The sequence below is a fragment of the Corvus cornix genome, chromosome 10, assembly GCF_000738735.6.
Source record: "Corvus cornix cornix isolate S_Up_H32 chromosome 10, ASM73873v5, whole genome shotgun sequence".
In the NCBI taxonomy this organism is placed as follows: domain Eukaryota; kingdom Metazoa; phylum Chordata; class Aves; order Passeriformes; family Corvidae; genus Corvus; species Corvus cornix.
Window position 1 is genome coordinate 6,810,899 of NC_046340.1, and position 24,993 is coordinate 6,835,891.

A 24,993-nucleotide genomic window follows, 5' to 3' on the forward strand; every position below is an offset into this window, starting at 1 on the left:
TTTAAGGTGGTGATTGATTTCTTTTTTTTTTTTTTGATGTGGGTCATTTATCACTGTGTGCATTACGTGAGATATTTTCCTTTTTCAATCATCGAAGAGTGTTTTAGGGTGGTGTTAGGAGGCCCCTTTAGCCCAGGCCTGTTTGATGTCAGTCATCTGATACAAATGCATGTGTGCAGCCTGCTGTGGCTCAATCAGAGGAGGAGATGGTGCAAGCAAGCATGGTACAAGTTTTAATCACTTCTTGTTATTGTATGTTGCAGTGTGTTCACAGAGAGCCAGAAGGTTGGGTTACATGATCTGTTCTAGATGCCCAGCCTGCTTTCTGCATGAGCAAAGTGTGCTGGTGCCCAACTGGTGTAGTTTTTGGTGGTCCAGTTGACTGATCTGGTATAGACCTAGTCTGGAGGAGCATGAGCCTGTGGAGTAACAACAGCCACACGGTTGATCTCTCTAATGCCAGAGCTACATCTCAGTGGATCTGCTGTTAAAAACCAGGTGGGAGATGTCTGGAGTAGGTGAAATGGGAGTCATGGAGAAAGGCAGTGAGGCTGGCACGACTGAAGGCTGTGTACAGTGCTGCAGTTTAAGTACTTGCTGGTCAGAGCCCCAGTGACCTGCTAAGGGACAGATGTGAGCACATCAGGGTAGCAGGCAGGCACATTCCCACAGGAAGTTGTAGCTTCAGTGCTGTTCCCATTTTCCTGGGCACTGGCATGTGCCACGATTAGAACACTGGCCCTGCCTCTGTCCTTGTGCCTGCTCTGGACTTGTCGGGTCCTGTGGGTGGTTTCACACCAGTAACATCTTGGGGTCAGGCCGCGTGATCTGCTCTATGTTGTCTGCATGAGTTTTGCTGCGTGCTGTCTTTGTGTCCTGGTAAGCATTTTGATCTTGGGTTAGAAGCTTTTTTTGAATAAATACCCTCTTAGTCGATTCTTTCCATCCCTGACTAAACAGCTGTGTAAGTTGACAGGAGTCAGGAAGTAGCAGCTTCACAGCTGTGGGCTGCTGGTGTTTCCCTGCTGTGTTTTAGTAGGAGGTTGTTCATCTGAAGCTGCTGTGCTGCTGCACCGTCCCGTGGTCCACATCCCTGCTCTTCAACAGCATCCATATGAGCTGTGCCCTCGAGTGACCAACCTGGTCTCAGCACACAGGGACTTTTTATAATCCTTAACAGCCTTTTTGCATGACATCAGTATTTTACAAGGATCTGTCTTTTGCAACATTTTATGTAACTCTGGGTAAATAGAGTTAGTGTCTGGGAATGGCAATGGCTGATCTGCTGGGGAACAGGATTGTGAAAGGAAATACAGGCAGTACGGTGTTTTTATCCCGCAGTTACAAGGGCACCATGGGCATCCCACATGGAAACTGCAAGTATTTAGTCAGGTTGTACCTTATATGCAGGAAGTCCCATAAAAGTGGAGCATGGAGGGTGAGAGAATTATTTTAGCCATGGGCAGGGGTTTATTTTGCATAAATGCAGGTAACATCTCTCCTATGCTAATGCTGGTTTTGTAGTTGGTCTTTGTAAGGTCACAGCCAATGTCATAGTAAGAGTTTGGAGTGTGCTGTCTGGGCTGCAGCCACCCTGGATAAAATGCATTTTTGTTCCTGTTGTTCTCTGGCTGAAAATCTGCATGTTGACAGTTTATTTCCCAGCCCTATTTTTATTTTGGGATTTTTTTTTCCCCTGACTGAGACTGTCAGTTTTGGAGGCTACTCTGCTGATGCTGGTCTCAGCATTTTGTACTTGAGTGCTATTTTCTTCTGGATGCTCAAGGCTGGTATGATGGATTTGTTCTTTCACCATACCCCTCTGCTTCTCATAACCCACTTAGCAAAGGCAGAGCTGGTAGCACTGGGTAGCAGTGCTACAGCCAGAAGGAGCAAACTGGGGAAATGCAGTGTGGTCTGGCTAGAGGAATGAGGGGAACTGCCAGCTTTTATCAAGAGGGTTGGAATTTTCCCTGTGTTGTCGGCCTCCTTCTACTTTTGTTTCAGTCTTTTCCCCAAAGTAAAGCAAGAAACTATTAGGGGATGGTGATACTCTTTTTCCCTACTGTGAGTGGTTTAGCTTTTGTGAAAGGGAAAGAATGGCTGAAGTCCCACTGAAATAAGAGTGGAATGAGAATTGGGACTCTGGTTTTAGTTCCCTGGTTTGTCACCAATTTACTGTCTCTGTCACTGTGAATTGCACTTGAAAGTGGTGTGGTTTTTGTATCTGAAATCCAGCTGTCCAAAATCTGACCCTTTTGAGATCTGGCATCCATGTGTTTCTAAACACCATCCTGCTTTCTAGCCACTTGTATATATGTATGGTAAAAGCCTAAAATTTGGCAGCCAGGTCAAAATGTGGGAGACTTCCAAAGCTAGTTAATACCAGTTGGCCTTGGGAAATCACTTCTGTTGGCTTTCAATCTTCCAGCCTAAATTATTCCATCAGAAATTAATTTTGTTTACTGTACTTGTCTCATTAATAGTTGGCTCTCTACCTCAGTTTACACAGCTGTAATGAGTAATCATGAGTTTTCCATCTAGGTACAGCTCAGAAATGAGCACCATAGACATAATTTTGCATGCTCAGAGCTATATATTGATCTTGGAGAGATTCCCCAGTCTGTCAAAATTGGTCTTCATGGGACCCCAGCACCAGCCCCCTTAGACCACATCTTGCAATAAAACCACTGTTGTGGATGGTAAATCCTTACCCATGGTGGAAGGTTTGGAACTATAGACGGTCTTTAAGGTCCTTTCCAATCCAAACCATTCTGTGGTTCTCTGTCATGCAGGTGCTTGTTGGATCTGCCCATGGCAATGGGATGTTGCCTATATCCCTCCTCCTTGGCGTGCCTTGCTCTGAAAACACCAGCATAATGTTTTCTAGCAGTGTCTGTGCTCACCTGCTCGGCTGTCACAGCTCCCACGGAGGGCTGGGAGCAGCAGTGTCCCTGCTGGATGTGAGCTCCAGCCCTGCTCACTGAGGCTGCTGGAGCAGGGACAGGCTGTGCTGTGCCTTCGCACAGAGGACACCGTTGTCCCTCGTGAGTCATGGAGCTGTTCATCCCAACATGGACCTGCACCTGGTGTTGCAGGCAGAGTGGTGATCTCCTCTCCTTCTGACCCACGCACCTGGCTTTGGCATGGGAAGAATTACTGCTCTTGGTGCTGTCTTTATTCATAGGATTTGGTTTTTAGGTTTCTTTCTCCCTGCCTTCCTCAGCTCTTGGCTCTTCAATGGGGGAGGATTACACTGGTAGTATAAAATGATAGCTGCCTGTATGAGAAGAAGGCTGGAGTTTCAGGAAACATTAAAACAGTCTAGTTTTGGAGATCTGACTTGGACACTTACCAGAGTCAGGTTTGGGAGCTTTTGCTTATGCAAAGCAGCAGGGGTGGGTTGTTTCCACTTTCCGTTTTGTTGCCGATGGGGCTGTCTTTGTCCAGCTGTGCCCTGGTGTACCCTAGCAGAGGCAAACTGCCCCTGGAGAAGAACTGCTGTCAGAATACTTTAAAGTCGGTCAGGCTGGCTCCTGTTTCGTGAGGTTTATCAGCAAAGATTTTCAGTGCCTCCAGTGGGAGGCTATTTTTATTCTATCCAGGGGCTACCTTCTGCTCTGAGGTCTTTATCACATTTTTTTTAGACTAGAGAAACCTGCCTCTTTTAGGACAATCTTAAATACCTTCATCTTTTGCAGTCTGAAAAACTAGATAGTTTTTTATTCAAGGTAAACATTTCTGGCATTTCTGTGATGTGTTCAAGACTTCTTTTGTTGTTTTGTTTTTTTTTTTTACTGTGTAAGAGGGACACTGCCATAGACATGAGAATACCCTGTTTTCCCCTTGAGCAGGGCTGACAGCAAGTGAGGTACTTGATGGTTCATCCTTCATGCTCTGATCAGTGCTGTGACTGGTGAAGAAAACCCACACTCTGTTTCACTGCACCATGTAATCAAGATTGGAAGAGCTCTCAAGAGATGATCTCGTTCATTTTCCTGCCCCATGGCAAGATCAGTCATACCTGTGTCTTTCCTGATGGATGCTGTTAGAAGTCTCTGTTAAAGACTTCTGCAGCCTTTCCAGGAGCATATTTCAGTGCCTCACAATCCTTACCAGTAAAATCTGGTATCTCACCACCTTGTGTCTAACCTGAATCATCTCTGCTGCAGTTTAAACTTGTCACTTCTTGTCCTGTCCATTTTGAATTCAAAGAACAGGTCATTTCTTTTTGCAGCAATGTTAAATATTTGAAGACTATTCATGGGCTTCTCTTTTCTTAGTGTTAAACACCCACAATTTCTTAAGTCATCCCTTCTTCATGGTGGATTTAAATCTTCTATGTAAACCTTGATTGGCCTGTCTTCTCAAAAATACTCTGTGACGATCCCAGTCATTAACTTATCCACAAACAGTTTAAGTCCTTTGATCAGCATTTTATTTATATCCTTCAGTAAAACCATTCGGTGCAGCCAAACTGCCTGTTTGTACATCGCTGTCTCTGACTGGCTCAATGGCCTCGTGGTGCTGTGCAAGCAAAGTATCTGCAGGGTTTTCTGCTGCTCCCTAACTGCACTTTGTTCCAAGGGAAAGGCTGGGCCTGGCAGGATGTGAAGTTCAGTGTGGTTTGTGCCATGGTTCTGTGGGACAGTGCACTGTGAAGGTTCTGCCTTCAAACAGAAAGGGAGCCCAAAGACAGGCTGACAAATCGTGGAATCATGGGTGTCTGCAGGCATCCAAAATACACACTGATGGGCACAGGAATTCGGAAGTGGACGTGTGCTTGGACAGGTGGTAGGCTGTGAAATGTCACTTGGTATTAGGACCTTCTGATGTGGCTGTATTTGAACAGTCAGGTCATGCTTGGAGGTCAGCTACTATACTGTGGTTTGGATGTCCTTGATGGATATGTTTTCAGCTCCAAGGAAAAGTCAAGGAGATTTACACTTTAGTAGTACATATGGGGAGAATGGAAGGCATGGAATGTAATTTTCTCTGGATTTCTGTTGTAGGTGAGTGTTTTAACCACCTTGGAGCGGCGATTCAACCTCCAGAGTGCTGACGTGGGCGTCATTGCCAGCAGCTTTGAGATTGGCAACCTGGCCCTCATCCTCTTCGTGAGCTACTTTGGAGCCCGAGGACACCGGCCACGCTTGATAGGATGTGGAGGGATAGTCATGGCCTTGGGTGCCCTCCTTTCTGCGTTGCCTGAATTTCTGACCCACCAGTACGAATATGAATCGGGAGAAATACGCTGGGGTGCTGAAGGGAGGGATGTGTGTGCTGTCAACGGGTCCACCAGCGATGAGGGACCAGACCCGGACCTTATCTGCAGGAATAGGACTGCTACCAACATGATGTACTTGCTGCTCATCGGGGCACAGGTCCTCCTGGGCATTGGTGCTACCCCTGTCCAGCCCCTGGGAGTTTCCTACATCGATGACCACGTCAGACGGAAAGATTCCTCCCTGTACATAGGTAAGGCTCTCTGAACTTCTCACGGAAGGTTTTCCTTGTGGGCTGGCATCTGGCTCTTGTTCCCTCTTTGGTGCCAGTGGAAGGGATGCCTCAAGGCCTCTTCTCCGTGTGCTGCTGTGCTTGTGAAGGTAACTTGGCATGGGTTTCTGCATCAAGCAGCAGGGAAACACAATGCTGTTTGCTCATATTGTAGCAGTGGTAAAGGTTGACAGCCTTGGTGATTACTACTGGGTGATTGGGCAGATGCTCATTCCTTCTTTTGTGTTTGCCCAGATTGCTTTAAATTCTTACATTGTTGGCTTGTGGCTGGGTTTTAGCTGAAGAATTTTCAAGTGGTATGTGTGATGATGATCGATTTTTTTTATATTGTTTTTGTTTTCCCACAAGATACCCTAGTTCTCTTCCTGTTCCAAAGCATGTGTCTGAGTGATCACTGCAGTCTAAGGAGACTGAGAGGACACATGCATTCTCACTACCACTGTCACATTTTAGCAAGGAAGTGCTAGTTACAGAGTAGGTGCTGTGACCTAGGATGCTGTAGCAGGACCCTTGCTAATGTGATCCCTGTAACGGAACAGGATGTGGAAGCTGATGAGGTCTATTTTGAGATGCAGTGAGCCCGGAGTAGAACTTGTGGTTCTGGTGATCATGTTGCAAAATTCTTTCAGATGGTTAAGCTGTGAAATGTGCCTTTGATTACCCAATGAAACATCTCAGTTACTGGGGTAAAGTGCTTATGGGTTTCAGCAGTAGTTCCCCCTCCCAGCAGGTTTGAAAAGGATGTTGTTGGTGAAGTTTTCTTTGAAAAAATGTTCCAGCTTGGCACATTCCTCTTTCTGCAGGACTTGTCACTAGATAAGCTGCACCAATGCAATAAATCAGTGGAGTGCATGCAGCCATTACTGAGATCTTTCTGCACTTGTTAGTATAGTCTTGGTAACCAAAAGTGTGCACTTGTCCCATCATCCCCATCTTGGCGTGACTTTGAATGAGCGATCCTGTTCCTGTTTGGTTTTCATCCAAAGACATTTTTATCAAGTTTCCATTCTGGGTGTGGCCATAGACAGCAAAGCTAAGCAGTCCTGCTGACTTTCTGAGTGCTGTTCACTGTCTTGGGACAGCGCAGAAGCCTGGTGGAAAGTCACTACATAGCGTGGCATTCCTGGATGTATTGCTGCTTCACTTGGAGCTTCGTCTTTGTATTCAAAACATGTCCCTACTTTTCTGTTGCTGGCCATAAAATCAAAGTATTTCAGCATTTAGCTTTGTCCTTGGGTCATTATTCATCTTCACTTGGTTCTGTAAGTGTTTGTGAGGGATCCACTGGACAAAGAAGGATGATGTATGAAATACAAGTTGCTGTACAACCCAAAGGTGAATAACGAGACTGAATTCACTGAAGCAACTGTGCCAACACCATAAATGATGAGCTGGAATTAAGAGTGATTCTAAGATTATCTATTATATATAACTATATAGAGGAGCAGCAGCTTCTTTCGGTCTGTTCCATGGGCATTTTTTTAGGCAATGCTTCATGTCTTGAGAACAGGGCTGGAGGAGGGTGTATGAGAGAAGGATTAGGAGGAGTGATTCTTCTTCTTCCTGAGCTACATTCATCTTGTATGCTAAAATAACGTCTTTAAAGTTGGCAGTTCAACTGTAGCTGGGAAAATACTTCCAGAAAATTATTTCTGCTTATTATAGGCTGCTTTTTTATTTTTCCTGTAGAGATAAGGATGTTATCTAACCATGTTCATTACTACATGTGGAGTTTAAAAACAAACAAACAAAACCACACCAAAAAAACTCACCACAAAACCCCAGGCATTTTGGGGTTGTTTGCTTTCTGGCTTTAGCTATGGAAATCATAAGCTGAATTTCTACATCTGAATTACGGATTGCAGAAGAGTGCCTGTGTATGCACACTTAACCAGCAATGAAGTTTAATTTGTGCCCTGTCCTAGCCTATCTATCACAAGTAGGGTTTCAGATACTGGATGATTAATTAATCTATCAATTTGCAATCAATTTGGCTAGTGAAAATAAAAGCTAACAGGAAAAAAATCTATTACATGAATGAATATAAATGGAGAAGAAACTAGTGGAAGTGTCATCTTATGTTGGTGGATACTTGAGAGGAGGTCAGATTGCTCGGTTTAAATGTTGTTTGAGAATTACTTGCTCAGATTTGTCTTTCACTGATTATTTTTGTTGATATCATCAATGCAGTTTTCAGTGGCTTCAGAAGAAAGCTAGCTGAGCAGCTTACCCACTTCATTCTGCTCTGTTTCGCAGAGGAAATAACTGCAGAGTGGATACTGTCACCGTGCTATATTTATCAGTTTGCTTTCTCATAATAGCACTCTCACTCAGTGGGGGCTGTGTGTGACCAGATGAAATGTTTTTGGGTAAGTTCCCTCAGTTGAAATTAGGGGCAAATCTGGCATAGATCATTCTCTCAGGACAGGAACTAATTAATAACAGTGATAATAGTCTGGCTGAACTTTCTAGAATGACTGGCTGCTGCTGAGAAATGATCAGATTGACCAGTTTGTGCCGTCTTCAATGTATTGCTTATGCTGAGTGTGTGCTGCATTGGGCTGGACTGTAGCTGAGGGTTAGCAGCAGTCTCTGAACCTGACAGCTAAGGACCAGTCATTGTTCACCTCTGCAGTAAAAACCCTCTTGTGTCCCAAGGCAGTGAATTGGATAGAAATAACTTTGTGTGCTGAGAGGGTTTTTTTATTGTTCTGAGTAAGAGTTAAGTGGAGTAATAATATAATATCTAATACAGTCACTTTGCAATGAATTGACAATACAGGAAGGCTTCTCTGGTTATTAAAAAAAAGTCCAAACCCCAAGAACACCCCCCCAAGCTTTTTTTTTTTGTGTTAATACTCGTGTGTGCAGAAGAATGCAGATGTGGTACCATATGGAGTTTAAAGTGGTGCTTTGGCTTTAATCATTAGTGGAACTAATAACATCTGTGGAGTGTAATATTCTTCTGCCTATGAAGCCCATCAGATTTCTCTTGTGGTTTCTCTGCAGTGACAGGCACACAGGAGGTTGTGGGCAGTGCACCTCTGTTGTGCATCCTTTGAAGTCAGAGGTTGCTCAGGCTTGTGCTCTGCCAAGGAGGTGGGGATTCATAGCGTTTCTTAATTAGAGAGGCAGGTGAGATACTACAGGAATATTCCTCTGCATGGGCTGCTGACTTGCGGCTTCACATTTCTTGAACTAATGGCAGATTTTTTTTTTTTTTTTTTTTTTTTTTTTTTTTTTTTTTTGGTGCCTGCAATGTGTTGCTACCAAACTCAAAAAGATTCCGTTGCTGTAGTAACCAGGTCTAGGAAAAAGGGCTGTGTTTTAGTAACCCAGGGCAAAATGAATCAAAGAGATGAGTGTGTGAAAGTACACACCAAAGTATGTTCAAAAGGGAACGCATTTGTGCTGTAGCAGGGTTAGAAAGATCACGGCACCATGCCTGCTTGGGTTAATCGTAGAGTCCTAGAACAGTTCAGGTTGGAAGGGACCTCAAAGATCATCCAGCTCCTGCCCCCTGGAGTGGGCAAGGAACATCTTTCACTTGAACAGGTTGCTGGTCAAGTAAAACCTAATGATGGGGAATAAAATCTCCTCCCATTTCAGCATCTGAGCTCCTGCTCAACACAAAGGTTGTAATGCTGGCAGTAGCAGCAAAAAGATGGAAAAAATAAAGGAATTTTCTTAGCTATTTGAAGTTTGGGAAAATGTTCTAATTGGTGCTGGTTTGCTTGCTTCCCTCTTGTATTTAATATCTGAACTCCCATTTAGAGGCTTCCAGACAAGCAGATTAATTTTACCTGTGTGCTTATTGGCATAAGTAGCCCCTTTTAGTGGAGGAATTCATCATTCCTACAGATTATGCAGGGCTTGTTATTGCTCCATCTTCACCAGTGTCAAAGGATTCCTTCAATTTGTGGCACTGTTTATTTTAAAGGAGTAAAAGTTGAAGACTACTTACTATACGGTTCTTTCCTCCACCCACTAATGACTCACTTGGCATTTCCTTTTTTAGTTTTTCTGCTCAGTCTTGCTGAGCTCTCCTGAAATCAATGAGGACTTTGTCATTAGGAGGGGGATCAGAGGCATTGTGGCTGATACAAAGAGGGGAAAAAACCCCTGATCTGACAGTGACTGTATGGATTTGCTGCCTCTCAGATAAGCAAGAGCTTGCAAGTGTTGTCTGGTGCCCGTGCTGCTCCCAGCAGTGCTTTGTGAGTTCCATTAGAACCAGTGCAGTGATGTGTTTGGTTAGTGTTGTTAGCAGTCCTGAGACACACCTTCTGGCCTTCCTGCTGCATTTAACATTTGCTGATAAAAGTTTTTGCATCTTGTCTAGGACACGGCTACCTATAGAGCAGAATTAATAGCCTCTGGGAGCCAGTATTTGATCTGGGACAATTAAGGGCTGTATTAAACAGAGGAAGTTGCTATTATTCTGTCTCCTGTTGATGGAGGAAATTGATATTGATATTGGAAGGAGCCCTGCCAGATTGTGAGGCTCATTCAGAAGAATGCTGTGCTGATCTTTAATGCATTTCATAGTTTCTCTTTATATTTGTTGAAGCTGTCTCTGTGTTTGGCATCATGGGCACATGCCCCACATGTTCAGGACCCATGACTTTGGGGCTCCTCGCTGAATTGCAGTAACGTGAAGAATGGCTTAAAGGAAATCCCAGAAGGGACAAGTCTTGAGTCAAGGAGCGTTGCTGAGGAGTGCTCCTGAGTTACTGGTGTGCGAGGGTGTGTCTCAGCACAGCATCCTCTGAGGCATAGAGCTGTCCTTGGTCTGTTTCATGGCAGGGCACAGGAATGGAAAAATGGATAACTCAGCTCTGCTGGATGCTTCTGTTTAGCTGCTTTCTTCTGTCTTATCTCCTGGGCTTCTGTTTGGCCTCTTCTGTGTGTATTTTGGTTTTATTATGTGGTCGTTGCAGCTCCTACCCTTGGTGTAAGAAGAGAACTCAAGAGAATGGTGTGTTCTTTCCACATCTGCCTAGATGGGACTAATCCTGTAAGAGGAACAGGACCCTGCTGGCTTTGACCTTTGTATTAGGGTGGGCTTATTTTGCATCAGTAGAAGCACTTTTTGTTTTGTGATGACAGAGAGAAAGCTCACTCTTGCTTCTGGTGCCTTCTCTCTTACTTTAAGGACCAACTCAAGATTTGCTGCAGAGGAAGACAAACATGCCCTGTTTGGAATCTTGCTGTCTCCAGGGATAAATTTGTCCATTTGAAGAAATCACTTATGTTAGCTTACGTCAGTCAAACTGATAGCAGCCATTGTGCTTTGGAGGAGAAACATTTTCTCGACTGACAAGAATTAAATCTGAGAGTTAGTATCTATGGTGGTGAGTTAATGGCAAGTTATAAGCTGCTGAAATCAGAGTTTGGGTCAACATTTTGTATGTTCAAGGGTTGCTAGTTTCGTCTCTACCAGATGAAAAGTCTCTTACATGGAGGAGGAATGTATTTTGCTCAGTCTTGCCCATTCCAAATCTCTCAAATTTCTTGACATGTATGTCTCAACCTACATTTTTAAACCACAAGTGGAATAATTGTGTGTTTATAGCGTACAGGTCATATTGTCAGCCTCTTGAGGCTGTCTGTTGATGTGTATTGATTGGAAAGCCTTTAGGACCCACCTGTACAGCTCTGCCCATCCTGACTGCTTATCCTTTCACTCCTCACATGGCTGGAAATGCTTCAGCATTTCCCACACGGCCACACTCCTTCCTTTTGTGCTCATTTGTGGTCTGCAAGCAACATAGGTACTATATTCACGTTAGCCCTTCTTGCTGGAGCATGCTTCTCTGAGCTCACCACCTAAGGCTCTGCCAGCCTTGTGCATTCCTTACTCTTTTTCCTTTAAGAGCCTGTGAGGTCTTTTGTAGTGGATTGTAGCTGACTCCTATCTGTTGTATTTACTCTGTTCCCACTCCATACCCATCAGCTGCCTGGTGAGTTTGTCCACCCCCACGTGGGCACAGAAGCAAGAATTGCTTTTCTCCTTGCTGGTATAGGCAGTTTTATAGGTGTGTAATATTTTTAGCCTAAAGACTTGATGGAATTCTGTAATGCTTTTGTTCAGTAAATGCATCCTCCTACGGGTGATTTGGAGAGCCTTTCCTTTCTATCACAGTCTCCCATGGGCTGAGAAAGACACAGTATTAGCACTGAGCTCCGAGTCGTGCTGCTGCCAGCGCTAGGGCTGTGATGCCTGTTCATTACTGAAAGGTGTCTTTGCATCAGATTCACTGGGTTGTCTTCCCCGTGGGCTGTGATCAGATTAAATTACATGGCTTCATGCGGATATCCCAGTATTAACCCACTGATCCATTGATAACCTGCAGCCTTTTATAATTATGCCCCTTTGGGGAGGGATGGGTGTTCTCATTTGCTGTGTGTCAGTGGGGCTGGCTTGGTTACACATGTCCCCTTTTACAGTGCTAGTGGTAATACCCTGGAAAATTAAATGGAAACACAAGCAAGTGTAGGGTGTATTAGAGCAGTAACAAATCAATTAATGGGAATAACCTTTCCCACTGCAGGCAGGAAGGCTGTTGTGAAAAGCAGTAGCTGAATGGATGTATTTATTCAATTAAACAAATATATGCACAAAGTCGTAACTGCTCTGGGCTCCATTATTTTACAGCAATTGTTTCAGTTACCTTAACCTTCTGCTAATAGTTTTTTGTTGGGTTTTTGGTTTTTTTTTTGTTATGAGCAGAGTAAATAAAGCTTGGGTCCAACACAAATGACTTTGTGTGAAAGCATACTGAGGGTGGGAGCTGTTTCTATGTTAGTCTGTGCTCTCTGTGTACTCTGCAGCTGAGTTCTGGCTTAATTGGGACTCGCTGACTCTGATGTCTTGTAAAATCAGTCCATTTGTTGAGCATGTTGGGTTTTTTCTGTAATGTACTTTAAACTGTCGTCAGCTGGGAGGGCCTAGTGAGGTACATCATTCCTGGGGCAGCCTCCTTAGTGCAGTGCCCTTGTCATTTAAATGGCACATATGCAGAGTCCTAAAGTTCATAAAATTAATTAAATAGATTGAAAGGTGGTGAGTTGCCCATGTCAAAAACTGAAGGCTGTATTGTGCCTCCTTGATGGCATAAGCAGGAGTGGTGTGTGCCAATCTTGGCCCTTTGCCTGGGGACTTGACCGAGACTCCCCGACTTGTTGCACATAAGGAGCCTCCAGATGTTTTGGTCACGGTTTACAGGCTGGCACTGAGGACACCTGGGGCTCTGTTTCCTGTGGTGGGGCAAGGCACAGAATTTCCCCCTGTGCCAGCACAATTCAGAACGCTGGCTGGGTGTTACTCACTTATCTGCAGGACAAGGTGCTCATATGAGTGTATAAGAGAATGCAAAGCTCTTTCACACAAGCTCCTGCTTTCCCTCTTTCACAACTGCCTCTCCTGTGGCTGGGTGAGGGGCTTGACCAAGTTGTTTTGCCCTTTGGAGAGGTTGCTGCAGGTCTGAGCTGGGTGCTGGGCAAGCTGACGCTTACACCCTTCAGGTGCCAAGTAAGTGCTATTTGACTAAGCTCCTAAAAGTGTTTGCTTTTGCAAAGTCCCAAGCAGTGCCATGGCACAAACCCGTGGCTCTGTTCACACACAGGGCCTGGCAGCGCTCAGCTGCCAAAGTGTGTTTTTATCCTGGCTTTGCTGGGCATTGGAGACTGTGCAGGGCACTCCACAACTCTCTGTCAGTGTGTCATGTGCTATGTTTCTTCCATATATCTAGTCTGAATTGACCCTGTAGTAGTTCAAAACCATGATCCCAACAGGCCTTGTGAGGGTGTGAGATGGCCCAGCAGTGTGAGACTTGGGGCAGAGCTGCTGTGGGGACATCCGTGCACCCTCTCTAACTATGACTGTCTGATGCAGCCTGGAGGAAAAAGTGTGGCCACAAGTGATGGGTACCTTGTAAAACAAAAATAAAATTCCTCAATGTGCTTTGTGGTCACCTTAGCAGCCATGAGAAGAGCCAGTGGAGTGGAAGCCCTTCCTTGGTTTGGTGAATGTTGAAAGTTCATGACTAAGGATTTATTTGTTTTGCGTAAATGGAAAGTTTGCATAAATCTGGGGTTATTAGGCTACACACTACCCCCTTGTCTTTGGACAAATCCTTTTGGCTTTGCTTCCTCAAAATTTGGTTGTTTGGGTCAAAGTTGGTGTCTGGTCCCAAAACTGCTTCTTCAAACTTTGCTCATTTGAAAGGACTCAGTCTTTTATCAGATTTCTTTCTGCCAAGGTATAGCCATTCCATTAACTATGCTGCTAATGAGGTATTTGGCTTTTCCTAAGAGGGAGGCCTGCTCCCACTAAGCCCCCTTTTGATTTCAATAATAGGGATTTTGTGTGGAGGAGACTATTCAAATTTTGCCCTTTATTAACCAATTAAAATGTGAGATTTAGTTTCTTGGATAGAAGTTAACAGCATGTGATGTTGCTCTTTGACTTAATACCTCAGAGCACTTGAGTGCAGCCAAACAAAGCTGTGTCTGTGACAAGGAGCAGGATCTGACTAAAGGTAGCAGGTCATAGAAATAGTGAACATTTGAATGTTCAAACAGGTAGAAGAGCAAGATGCTCTGTGCACCAGTTCTTTCCTCTCTGTCTCCCTATGTTTACCTCACTTTTTCCCTGCAGTTTTCTGTATGTTCCTGCCCTCAGTGTTAGACAAAACCACTGTAACTGTTTGTACAAGACAGTGATACTGCTTATTAGAGTTCGAAAGAAATAATATTAGGGGGGAGGAAAAGCCAACTGGGACAAGTTTGGTGTATTAGTAATTGCTGCAGAGACCAATTACCCATGTGGTGAAAAACCACCTCTATCTTGTTAGCCATCAGCTATAACATATGGATGTCCTAATTCAATCAGACTGATCATCAAAAGAATAAGACTTGTTAGAGAGCTTTTTCTCAGCAGGCAGTTACAAACTTTGTGCTGGGGTTAGAGACTGAAAGGGGTGGTAGCATGCAAGAAGTGAACTACAGAGTCCCCTGGCCATGCTTCTGAGGTGTCTTGAGCACTGACTAATGCTTTACTGGCCTGAGCTGTCTGTTCCTCCTGAGCGTTCGTTTATTCTGGGCACTTGTTGGTTTTGTGGTGTAGAGATGTGTGTGTGTTTTCAGTATTGCCTCTCCCCATTTTCTATAAAAACTCACACTGCTGGAATGCAAGCATACAGATGTTTTATTGCGCTTCTGTTTTATCTCCACGCACATCTTCATGTCCTCTGTAAATGTGCTGTTGCGATACTGGTGGGAGACAAGCGAGCTGCGTTGTAGACTGCAGGAAGCAGCCTTGCAGGAAACTAAATTATTTGTGGTGGTTCTGTGTAAGAGTTCTGTGAAGAGTTTCCCACAAGTGCCAGAGGGTAAGAGGTTTGCAGGGAGAGATAACACCTATTTCACACACGCATGTTCGTGCTTGGTGGATCTTGTTCTGACCAGTGTGACTAATCATACTCGAGAATGTTTTACCAGATAAGGTGACAACTAGGAAACAAAAAGTTAAACAACTTCTTGTCTCCTTAAACCTTGTTTAACTTCATGTGTTGGTGAGAATTCCCTATCAAATGGAAACAGTCTCTTCTGTAATTGTATACCACACCTCATTAGGAGCTGAGAGTCCTGGAGGTACTTGATTTATAAGCAGGCACAAAACTGAAGTTAAGCTTAGGTTAAGCAAATACTCCTACTCAGCAATGTCTCCAGGGTTATAAAGCAAGTTAGCAAGAGGGTGAGAATAGACCCCAGGAATTCTGGCTCCAGTGCTCTGCAATTGCTCTGAGAACTAAAGCATTTCACTACATTCCTGCAAAGCAATGCATCTTCCATGGGTGCAAACGTTCCTTTCTTTTCAGTGTCAGAGGGGTTACAGATCCTGGCTTTTTGTCTGCTAGCACTAGCCTGCTCCACCTCTGCAAGCTATGTTTAACTTGCTTCCAGGAGCTGGATGCTTGAACTGAGACCAGCACTGTCTTTGCATAGTGGAGAGAGACTATTTACAAGAGCATACAGTGACAGGATGAGGGCAGATGGCTTCAAAGGGAGAGGAGATTTAGATTAGATATTAGGAAAAAAAACCTCTTTACTGTGAGGGTGGTGAGGCACTGGCACAGGTTGCACAGAGAGCTGGTGGATGCCCAGTCCCTGGAAGTCTCCAAGGCCAGGCTGGATGGGGCTCTGAGCAGCCTGGTCTAGTGGAAGGTGTCCCTGCCCATGGCAGGGGTGTTGGAATTTAAGGTCCCCTCCAGCACAGGCTGTGATAGGAGTTGGCGAGTTGCAAGAAGACTCTTCACTCTTCTGTAACTTGTTTCCAGGAGCCAGCAGTACAGGGATGCACATCCCAGACTTGTCTAGTCATCTTTGAACCTCACTCACAGCCTGCACAACCAAAATGGTAACAAATTCCACAGTTCCATGTGGCTTTTCTTATCTCCTAGTTAGGTTGTGTATTTTTCTTCCCAAGACTGTTGCTTTCTTGATTGGATGTTTAGGATTTTGGCTTTAAGGCTGTGAAGGTGGTGAAGCAGGCACAAAACTTCTTCTGGAGTAAAGATGTCTTAGAAGTAGCATCTGCCTATCAAAAATCTGCTGAATTAGCAGTCATGATACCACTCTGATCTTGCAGCATCCCATCACGGATAGTAATGCACTGGGAATTCCTTGGACTGGTGAGAAAGTGTGCTGGGGCAGGGAAGATAAGGCACAGGCTGGCACAGCTGGCAAAAATCAGGACAGGCTATCCCATTAGGTGAAAAATACAGTCTTAAATGGGTTTTGCCAATGCGTAAAAGACATGTTGAAGTGAAAATTTCAGATAAACAAGAGAAGTGAAAATGCAGCTGTACTGCTCTTCAGCATTACTGTGTAAAATGCTCCCATGTGTGGCTCCCTGAGTTCATCTCATGTTCTGCACCCCCCAAAACTGTGCTAATATGGAGATGAGAGCAGCTGAGTGAAGCTTCCTGAATAAATTAGTCTTGCTGTCCTGTGGTACTTGAAGTCTGAGTAAACAGATGAGACTTACTCTGTGCCTTAAAATCAGCAAGTTTGGGTTTTATTAGCCCTGGAGGGGCAGTAAATTCTAGAGCTGAGCCAGAGGAGCAGAGGAAGGAGGAGGCAAGTAAGGAGGTGTAGTGCTGGCTAAGGATATGCTCGAGAAAGTCCTTGCTGCTTACTGCGGCCCAGGAAGGCAATTGGAAATTAAATCTACAGTGCCCTGGGGAGCTGTTGGAGGTGGCTTAGGATGGGGTAAGGATTTGGGAAATCTGCTTGAGCGATTGCTGTGTTCAGCAGAGGCAAGAATAAGGATGTTGGCAAAAGGGAAAGTGGAGTTGTTGACATGAGCAGCAGCGTGTTAAGGTTGTGGTGGGGCAGATGTTGAAGGAACCAGAGTTAAGACAGGAGCTCGGCCAATACAAGAGAAACATGGTATGGGCCATCTCCATTAAGTCTACAGAAGCCTGGATCCTCACAGCCAAAGACTCCATTTTTTTATTAAAATTCAGGCTCTTAAAATAATTGACACCCATGGGAATCAGGTGTCTAAGTGGAATCTGTGCTGAACGTTGCCTTTCTGGGTCACAACTGTTGCACGATTCACGAGGGTATTGCTGTGTGCCTCCTCCTAGACCACAGGCTGCTCACGGTGTCCGTTCTGTTGCAGAGCAAGCTTGTTTTGTGAATAAACAGTGTGTTTTGATGGTGAGTGTGGGTGGTGTCAGGAGCGGAAGCGAGTGTGCCAGAAGCCTTGTTCCCAGAGAGAGATCCAGTGTTTACTGAAGATGCTAATTGCTGCCTCCAACCCATCATTATTTGTCTTCTGCCCGCAGCTCACCGATCAGAGGTGCTGATAGTGCTTTCGCTGGGTAAAAGGCTTTTAAGGAAAAAAAGGAGATGCTCTTGAATTTCAAGAGTACCACTGGCTGCTGCTTTACTTTTTGGCTGGCATTTTTTTTTTTTTGGGAGGGATTTTTGAGACTGAAGGTTGCAAAGGAAGGAAATGCTTTTGGTTTTTTGGTGTTGTTTTTTAATGTCCCATATGGCCATTTTATTAACTAGAAAACCTCCAGCTGAGAATTGGATGATGTTACAGAGCTGCAGAGCAACACTCATTCCCAGCCGTGTGGCAGAGAGTACTTGTGCCTTTGAATGTGAGCCGTGCCTCTCCCAGTTAGGGTTAGGGTGAAAAATATAAAAGCTGCATTTGCCATGTTTTGCTGACCCAAGGAAAATGTGTTTCATGCTGGGGATGTTGAGCTTTTCAAACTAAATGCAAACCTTGAACAATTGAGTTGTCAGCAGATCATCAAAGAGCACTTTGAGTTGAGGTTGTGGGAGTGACAGGTACAGCAAACCCATAAGTTTGGAGGTTTTATGATTGCAGTGGGTTTACCCACCATGAAGTGAGTAGCAGAATAGGTACATTTGGACATTATTTCCTGCTTGTATGAGTGGGTTTTTCTACTATGATACGAAAGAACACATTGCAAACCGGGCTTCTGTAGCAGTGATCTGCACTTTGTTATTCAGGCACTTAGCAAGGATTGGCTCTTTGATTCCTGACTGAGCAGCATTTCATTGCATTGTCTACAGATTTGTGCCCTGTCTCCCCTGTTGAGACAGAGAAATTACTTGCTGTCTGTAGCATCTCAGTTGGCAAATGAGACTGAGAATTTAGAAATAGCTTGTAGACATGTTTATCATCTTCTGTGAGTGCGTATGTTGAAGTTACTACTTCAGCTTTCTGTCCAGGAGGGTTGGAAACAGAGCATTTCTCTAGAGCTGCAGTTTTCACTTGTCATCTTCTGTTGTGCAAAGCAGGGAAAAGGAGGGTTGGGACCTCAGCCTTTGTTCTGAGAGTGTCTTGATTTTTCCACAATATCCTGCAGACTTTCTGTCTCAGAAGGATGCAGGTGAGAGGACTGGAATTTGTTTAAGTGGATCCCTTTAGATTTAAGGATTGGCTTCTCTGTCAGTTTCAAGTGTAGAAATGGATTTTGATGTTTACAAGCAGACCTTTCCCACTTCACATTCCAGAAGTTGTGCCTCTGCTTCTGCTCCTCACAGCCTTCAGAGCTGTATCCAGCACAGCGGAGTCCACGCTCACACTGTCATGAGTTAAAGTTCAGCAGATGATTCATTGTTTTTGCTGCCAGCTTCCCTCTGGAGCAGTGCTAGGTGGCACAGAACTGCTGCCTGCTTGCCAAAGGTGATGTTTAGGACTGAATGGGCTGGGGAAGGTTCCTCAGTGGGTAGAGCTCCCTGTGCCTGCGAGCAGTGACTTGGGGCTTTTGCTTCCTTTCCCTGGAGATGCTTCTGGACGGGAGACAGCCTGGCAGAGACAGAGCGAATACATAAGCTGTGGTTACAGCAGTGGATAATATATCAGCAGGGTCCTCACCTCAGTGCCAAGGCTCTGCTGCCAGCTGGGCCAGAAGCTGAGATCACCTTTTGCTGCAGGAGCAAGAGTCGGGGCTGTGTCACACTACATGCCACCATCAATGCCTCTGGGGACAGTGAGTGTACTTGGTGGTATTGCTGGGGTGAGGCTGGCATACTGCTGCAGTGGGGAGCTGGCACAGAGCAGGCACAGGCTCAGTTTTGCAGGGTCTGCACCTCCTGTTCCTTGTGTAACCTATGGCCTTCTGTGGGAGGGCACTGGAAGAGAAGCAGGAGGTCCAGTATTGGCCATTGAGGCTCATTGCCTCCAGCCGAGGTTATGGGCTTCTTTGTCACAACTTGTCTGTTCAGCACAGAGTGGCTGCAGTTGCCTGGAGGGACTTCTCCTTTTCTTCTGGTCACAAACATGTGATTTGGTAGGGCTGTGTGTTGTAGCTCCACTGATGCCCCAGGCTGTTTTGCTGCATGGGAATCAGTATCCCTTTTTCAGCCAGTTGTGTTCATAACTGCTGTGTTACAGCTGAAGGAAGGGGAGATTTGGAGGTGACACTTCAGTTGTTGTTGTTGAACAGACTCCTCTGTGCAGCAGGAGGATGAGCCACCTCCTGTACAGAGATTCCCCTCTCTGGGAGAGGGAGTTCAAATCTAACCTCGAATGACTGCAATGAGGGTCTGTGTAGCTGAGTCTTCCTCCCCTATCAGGTGCATAGGGAACAGCTGAGTGTTAGGGTTTGGCACCAGGTTTGTTTCTGGTGTCTACTTCTGCTCTTCCTTAACGAGGCTTTTGGGGTTTAATTACAGTTACTGCCTAGCTTCAAGTCCCCAGTGCCCCTTGGGTTCACAGTAGTCGAGGGAGAGGCTGGCTGCTCTGGAGCTGAGCTTGGAGCTTTGGGCTCACCTCTGGAGATGCTGCTCTCCAGGAACTGCTCCTGCATCTAGGGATGCCGTCACCTACCCAAGTCACTGGCTTTGATTCTGAATATAGGTGGTTAGAGTATCCTCCTTATACACACACTTCAAACACAGATTGTGCAGGATTACCACTGGATAACAGCCAAATCCCAGGCAGTAGAGACTGTTTAATCACACTGCTCTGTCTCTACTGGATTAACATAATTAATGTAAGCCCATTTGGGTGGGCAACCTGTTATTTGTCTGGTGCGGTTCTTCATTTGTGCAATGCTGTGCATATCCCCAGGATGCTCTAAAAATGGCGAAGAAGGTCTAATTCCACTTGCATACAACTGGTTACCAAGTAAACCTCCATTGACAGACAACAAGTTTACTACTCCCTTCAGGGGAAGTTGTAGACGACTAAAAAAAAATCAGAATGCCGAAGTTAAATCAGAATGATCATTTTCCAAGTTACTTCAAGGGAAATTAAAATGCTCTTTTGTATTTTTAGTGTAATTTTTCTAGGGAGCAAAACAAATTATTAATAAACTGAAGGTTCGTCAGCGCTTTGTGGTCCTGACCAATTTCAAGGGTGACACAGAGCTTAATGTGCAGTGGAGATAAGAGTGATTGTGTCCTTGCATATCCAGCCCTGAGCACATGGGGCAGGAGCTGTGCCTTTCTCTTCTGCCCTCTGTGTTATCTGGAATCATGGCAAGAAGGCAAAAAGCGTTCCTCACACATATGACATCCATCCCATGGGCCCAAAATCCTGTTGGCTGAGTTCCTCCCTCCTGTTTATCTACACTTCTTATGCAGCTGGACATGATCTAAACCTTACCAGGATATGCTGGCTCCCTTTTATTTCCACTGTTTCAGGGTTTTCTAGCAGCAAATCGGAGGGAGTTTAAGAAAGGAAGAACACTCAATAAAACAAGCCTTACAAAAAATGAATTTAACAAGTCAAATACTTAACTTGAATATTAATTTCTGAGTAAAGGAATGCCTTTAGTAGGCTTTGTGTGTAGCAGAAGTGATTGCAATGTTCTGTTGGGTTTTTTTTAAATGAAAGTCAACTTCTGCTTTCATTATCCCAAATTTTAAGTCTTAACCTTTTATATTCAGCAAAATCACAGATATAATAATTTCATAAGGAGGAAAATCAAGTCTCATCAGTTCTGGTGGGTTGCTTTCTAGATCTTGGCTGTACCCATCTGTGCAGAAGGCAGAAGCTTTCTGGAGCATTCCCTGAAAAACAAACACTCATGTCCAAGCTTGAAAATTAGCATGAAAGTGACATTTAACATTTGGCCATGAGCTACAAGGCCTGTTATTTTCAGTGAGGTTAAAAGGAACCTCAGTTGGGCAGCTCTGGCCTGCAGGGTCCCGGCGTGCCCAGGTCCCTGAAGTGGAGCTGCTGCGGGCAGCGGTCTCTCCGGCCGTGGGAACTGGCAGCATTCCTGCTGGGAGCTCTGCAGTGGGCAGAGTGTCCTGGGCTGCCCTCCTCCCGTCCCGCTTCTTCCACATGCCCTTCCAGGAGCAAGAAGCCCTTTCCAGGGAGTGCAAACATGAGCTGATCACTTAACGGGCGATCCGTGGTTGTATGTTGCCTCTGATTTGTATTCAGCGCTAGCAGAATGCACTCATCACCCAGTCTGTGCTCACAAGCCTTATTATAACTAATGTAGAGGCATTTTCCTATCATTTTTCTCCCTGGAGCCACATGGTGTTAGGAATTTGGGATCCTGCATGAGTTCCCAAATGCTCTGTGAGGGAGCACAGTCTGGGGGAGCAGGTGCCAGGAACATCAATACACCTGGACCAAAACCTGTGTGTGTGGAGGATGGGGTGTCTATTTTTCAGCTGCAAGAAGCCCAGTCTTTCAAGGTTCATGTGGAGCATCATTTACAACAGAATAAGTATCTTGGCATGTCGTGTTTTACACAGCAGAAATGCTTCTGACTTTCCAGCCCTTGGTATCTGTAATTTGCTTGAAAGAATTGCTGATGTCTGCCCAAATGCCAATATCTTCTCAGCCGTATGAACCTTAATATCACGGCTTAAGCTTTAGTCTTCGAACTGTGCAGCGCAGCTAAAATCAAACTGTGTTCCCAGCACCGAGGGAGATCCTGACTTTTAACCCATTGGCTTTTTATTTATCTTCCTTCTGTGCTTGCTGTTGAATTGCAAAGTCAATTTAATTCCAGGGCTTCTAAATGGCATATGATTTCTACACGATGAAATCTCCTTTGGGCTCTTTATACCATCTGATGCTGGTGGCCTAAACAGGAGCAGGTCAGCACAGCAGGAAGCAGGGCACTGGTGTTGTATTTCCTTGTACCCTTTCTTAACTCACAGTAGAATGGGCAGGTCACAGCAGTGCTTAATCTCCACCTTCCTCTTAATCTTTACATTGCTTTGGCTCAGTCTTCTTTCCTTTGCAGCTCCCTGCTGCCAAACTCTCTCCTTTTTCACCCCAAGTGCGTTTTAGCTTTGGCCTCATAACCTTGGTGGCTTTGTCGTTGCCTTCCTGGAGAGCTGCTCATGACTACGGGTCTGGCTCTTTGTTTTTCTGGCTGTGGGTGACTAATGGGGGATGTCCCATCCCACCAGGACTCCCAGCAGAGCTGGTGGTGTCACCATGTCTTATTCAGTCTAAAACACCCAGATTCAGAAGGTCAGTTGTTTAAAGGGTTAAAGCTGGTAGGGATTGGTTTGGCATGGGGCTCACAAAGGCTCTGAATGCTGAAGCCATTTCAATTTATTCTCATTTTCCCCTCCTTTAAGTGGACAGTTTGTTTCTTGTATTTTATTTCTAATGACTAAAGTACTTTTTTACCTAGTAATTAACCTCATTAAGCTCCTAAGCATTTCTAAGACTTCCTCAAGTCTTCTGCCAACACACTCACATGTTGTGAATGTCACTCCGGAAGGGTCCTGGCTATGACTTACAAGTATTCAGGAATTTGGGATTTGGGGCTGAGCGTCGTGGACCAGTTCTCCCGAGAGTCCTTTGCATGCCCCGGAGGAGAGGGCAGAAATGGTCTGTGGGGTTTGGTCCTGGTGCCTGAGGTGTAATTCCCCTTGAGTCATGCAAGGAATTGTTAACTCCTGTTCCTTCCCACCCCACGCACTTTGTTCAGTGTCAAAAGTAAGATCTCGGAAAATGAAATTAATTTCATCTTTGTGCAGCTATTAATGTTACACGCTGCGGGAAAGCTCTTTAAGGAGGCTGCTGACCTTCATCCATGTGGAATAAGTGCTGAATAATGGAGAGCTTTCATATTTCCACAAAAAGAAAGTGGCTTTTTAAGTCAACTGGAGATGTTACAGACATGGAGGAGGGGGAAAAAAAACCAAACTGCATTAGGAAAATGTGGGCAGAGTGTGCATGAGGACAGAGCAGCAGCTCCCAGCATCTGGCAGGTGCTGCTGTTTGCAGAGGCCCATTGTGAGCATGTGAAACTGCACTGACCTGTCTCACCTGCTGCTCCCATGAGACCTGCAGACTTTTATAAGTCTTTTATATGTTCAGCTGTTCCTCCTCTCCAGCCCAGAGACCTGCTTGGTGTCTGCATTGCCAAGCCCTGGCCCAGGTTTTTCTCTCTTTTCTTGAACTGATTCACATTTCATGCTTCTCTGATGTCCTCTTGTAACCTGTGGTGACCTTCAGCCATTTATTTAAGGAAAGAAATGCATCCTGAACAATTTACATATAGCCTGTTTTGTCTCCCCACCTGCTTTTGCTTTGAGGAAATATCATATCCTGGGAGCAAACTTCTTGTTCCCTGATGGTCTCTTAGTGAGGCTGTTTAGAATGGCCGCTCAGGAGAAGGATCCTTCTCCCTCACCCCATCTCTTTTGTGGGGTTTGTCTGAGCTTCACCACCTTGTTGATGAATGGGGTGCTCAAAGCCTGAGCTGCTCACAAAGAGTTTTCCAGATTCAATGCCAGCCTGATGCATCATCAGCTAAATAATTGGAAATACCCATTTGTGTCTCTGTGTCGCCCTGTGAGGTAGGAGCCAGTAAGAACTTAAGATATTAGATGGAAGTGGTAATTTTGAAGTGACTACACAGAAGAAAATCCACTGAGAAAGGATAGAAATTAAAACTCCTCCCCATCCCTTTGAAGCCAGGTTACTGAATATGAGATAAATTTGATTTTGGGATTATTATATTTAAACTTTGTGGCATCATTTGGTCCTAAGCCACTTCCCTATCTATTGCAGTTGCCTTTTTTTTTTTTAAGCTGTACGTTGGATGGTGGGACTTGTCTTTAATCTGGGAAAAAATATGAAAGCCAGCAAATAAAATGCAGTTGTGGTTTTTTCTGTGTGGCTTTTTGTAGTACTCGCATGCTTCTGGCAGTGTGACGAGAACAAACAGTTTCTGCAGTGCACAGTTGTGCTGAAAAAGGCCTCAGAGAACGTAACAGGCTTCCTTGAAAACGTTGAGTGAAGGTACAAAGAGAGGTTCTCATCACATGAGAAGAGGAGCTGATGTTTGGGCCTTGGACAAAAGAAGCTATTAAAATTTTGGCTTCCTGACAAAGCAGCAACAGCTACTGTGTCTTTGCAATACTTGAGGACTAAGCAGCCACGTACCAGTGTTTCAGAGGGCCACTTGTCAGTGTGTTGTCTTGCCTGGCAGAGGATCTGCTGTTCTTGAGCATGTGGGACTGGGGGGAACTGGTACATGTGGAGTGGAACAGGGATGTTAGAGATCAGGAGGTCCTGGGTGGACACACAGATTCTGCACCACTAGCAAGGTAAGCAGGAGCCATTCCTGTGACTCTGCTTGTTTGCAGCAGCAGCAAAGCTGGGTTTGGCTCGCTTCCCACAAGTCACTGAACTTCATTTTGCATCTGTTTCCACAATGTGCAGAAAGGAAAGGCAATAAATATTTATTACTCTGTAGCCTGGATCCAGGTTTCATTCCTCTTACTGTTCTTTCACTGCTCGTGTGACAGTTTATCCTGTGGCTTTGGAGTGGCCCCAGCACGGGGAAAATTGAAGAAGGGTTTGCAGGAGGTGCTGAAGGGGGCCACTGCCACCCCAAGAAACATTGCTCAGTAAACCTTTATAATGCTTGTCTCCTGGAAGAGAGGCAATTATTTGCCTCTGCCTTTCTACTTTGCTGGTAATTACAAGCT

At 45.0% G+C, this 24,993-nt stretch overlaps 1 protein-coding gene across 1 annotated transcript in view; it reads left to right on the forward strand.

The window, feature by feature from the left end:
* Nucleotides 1-24,993, forward strand: part of SLCO3A1 (solute carrier organic anion transporter family member 3A1) — a 137,696-nt gene that overhangs the window by 18,213 nt on the left and 94,490 nt on the right. The window contains exon 2 of the mRNA XM_039557597.1: nt 5,013-5,478. Coding sequence (XP_039413531.1) covers nt 5,013-5,478 — 466 coding nt within the window. The remainder of the gene's footprint in view (nt 1-5,012; nt 5,479-24,993) is intronic.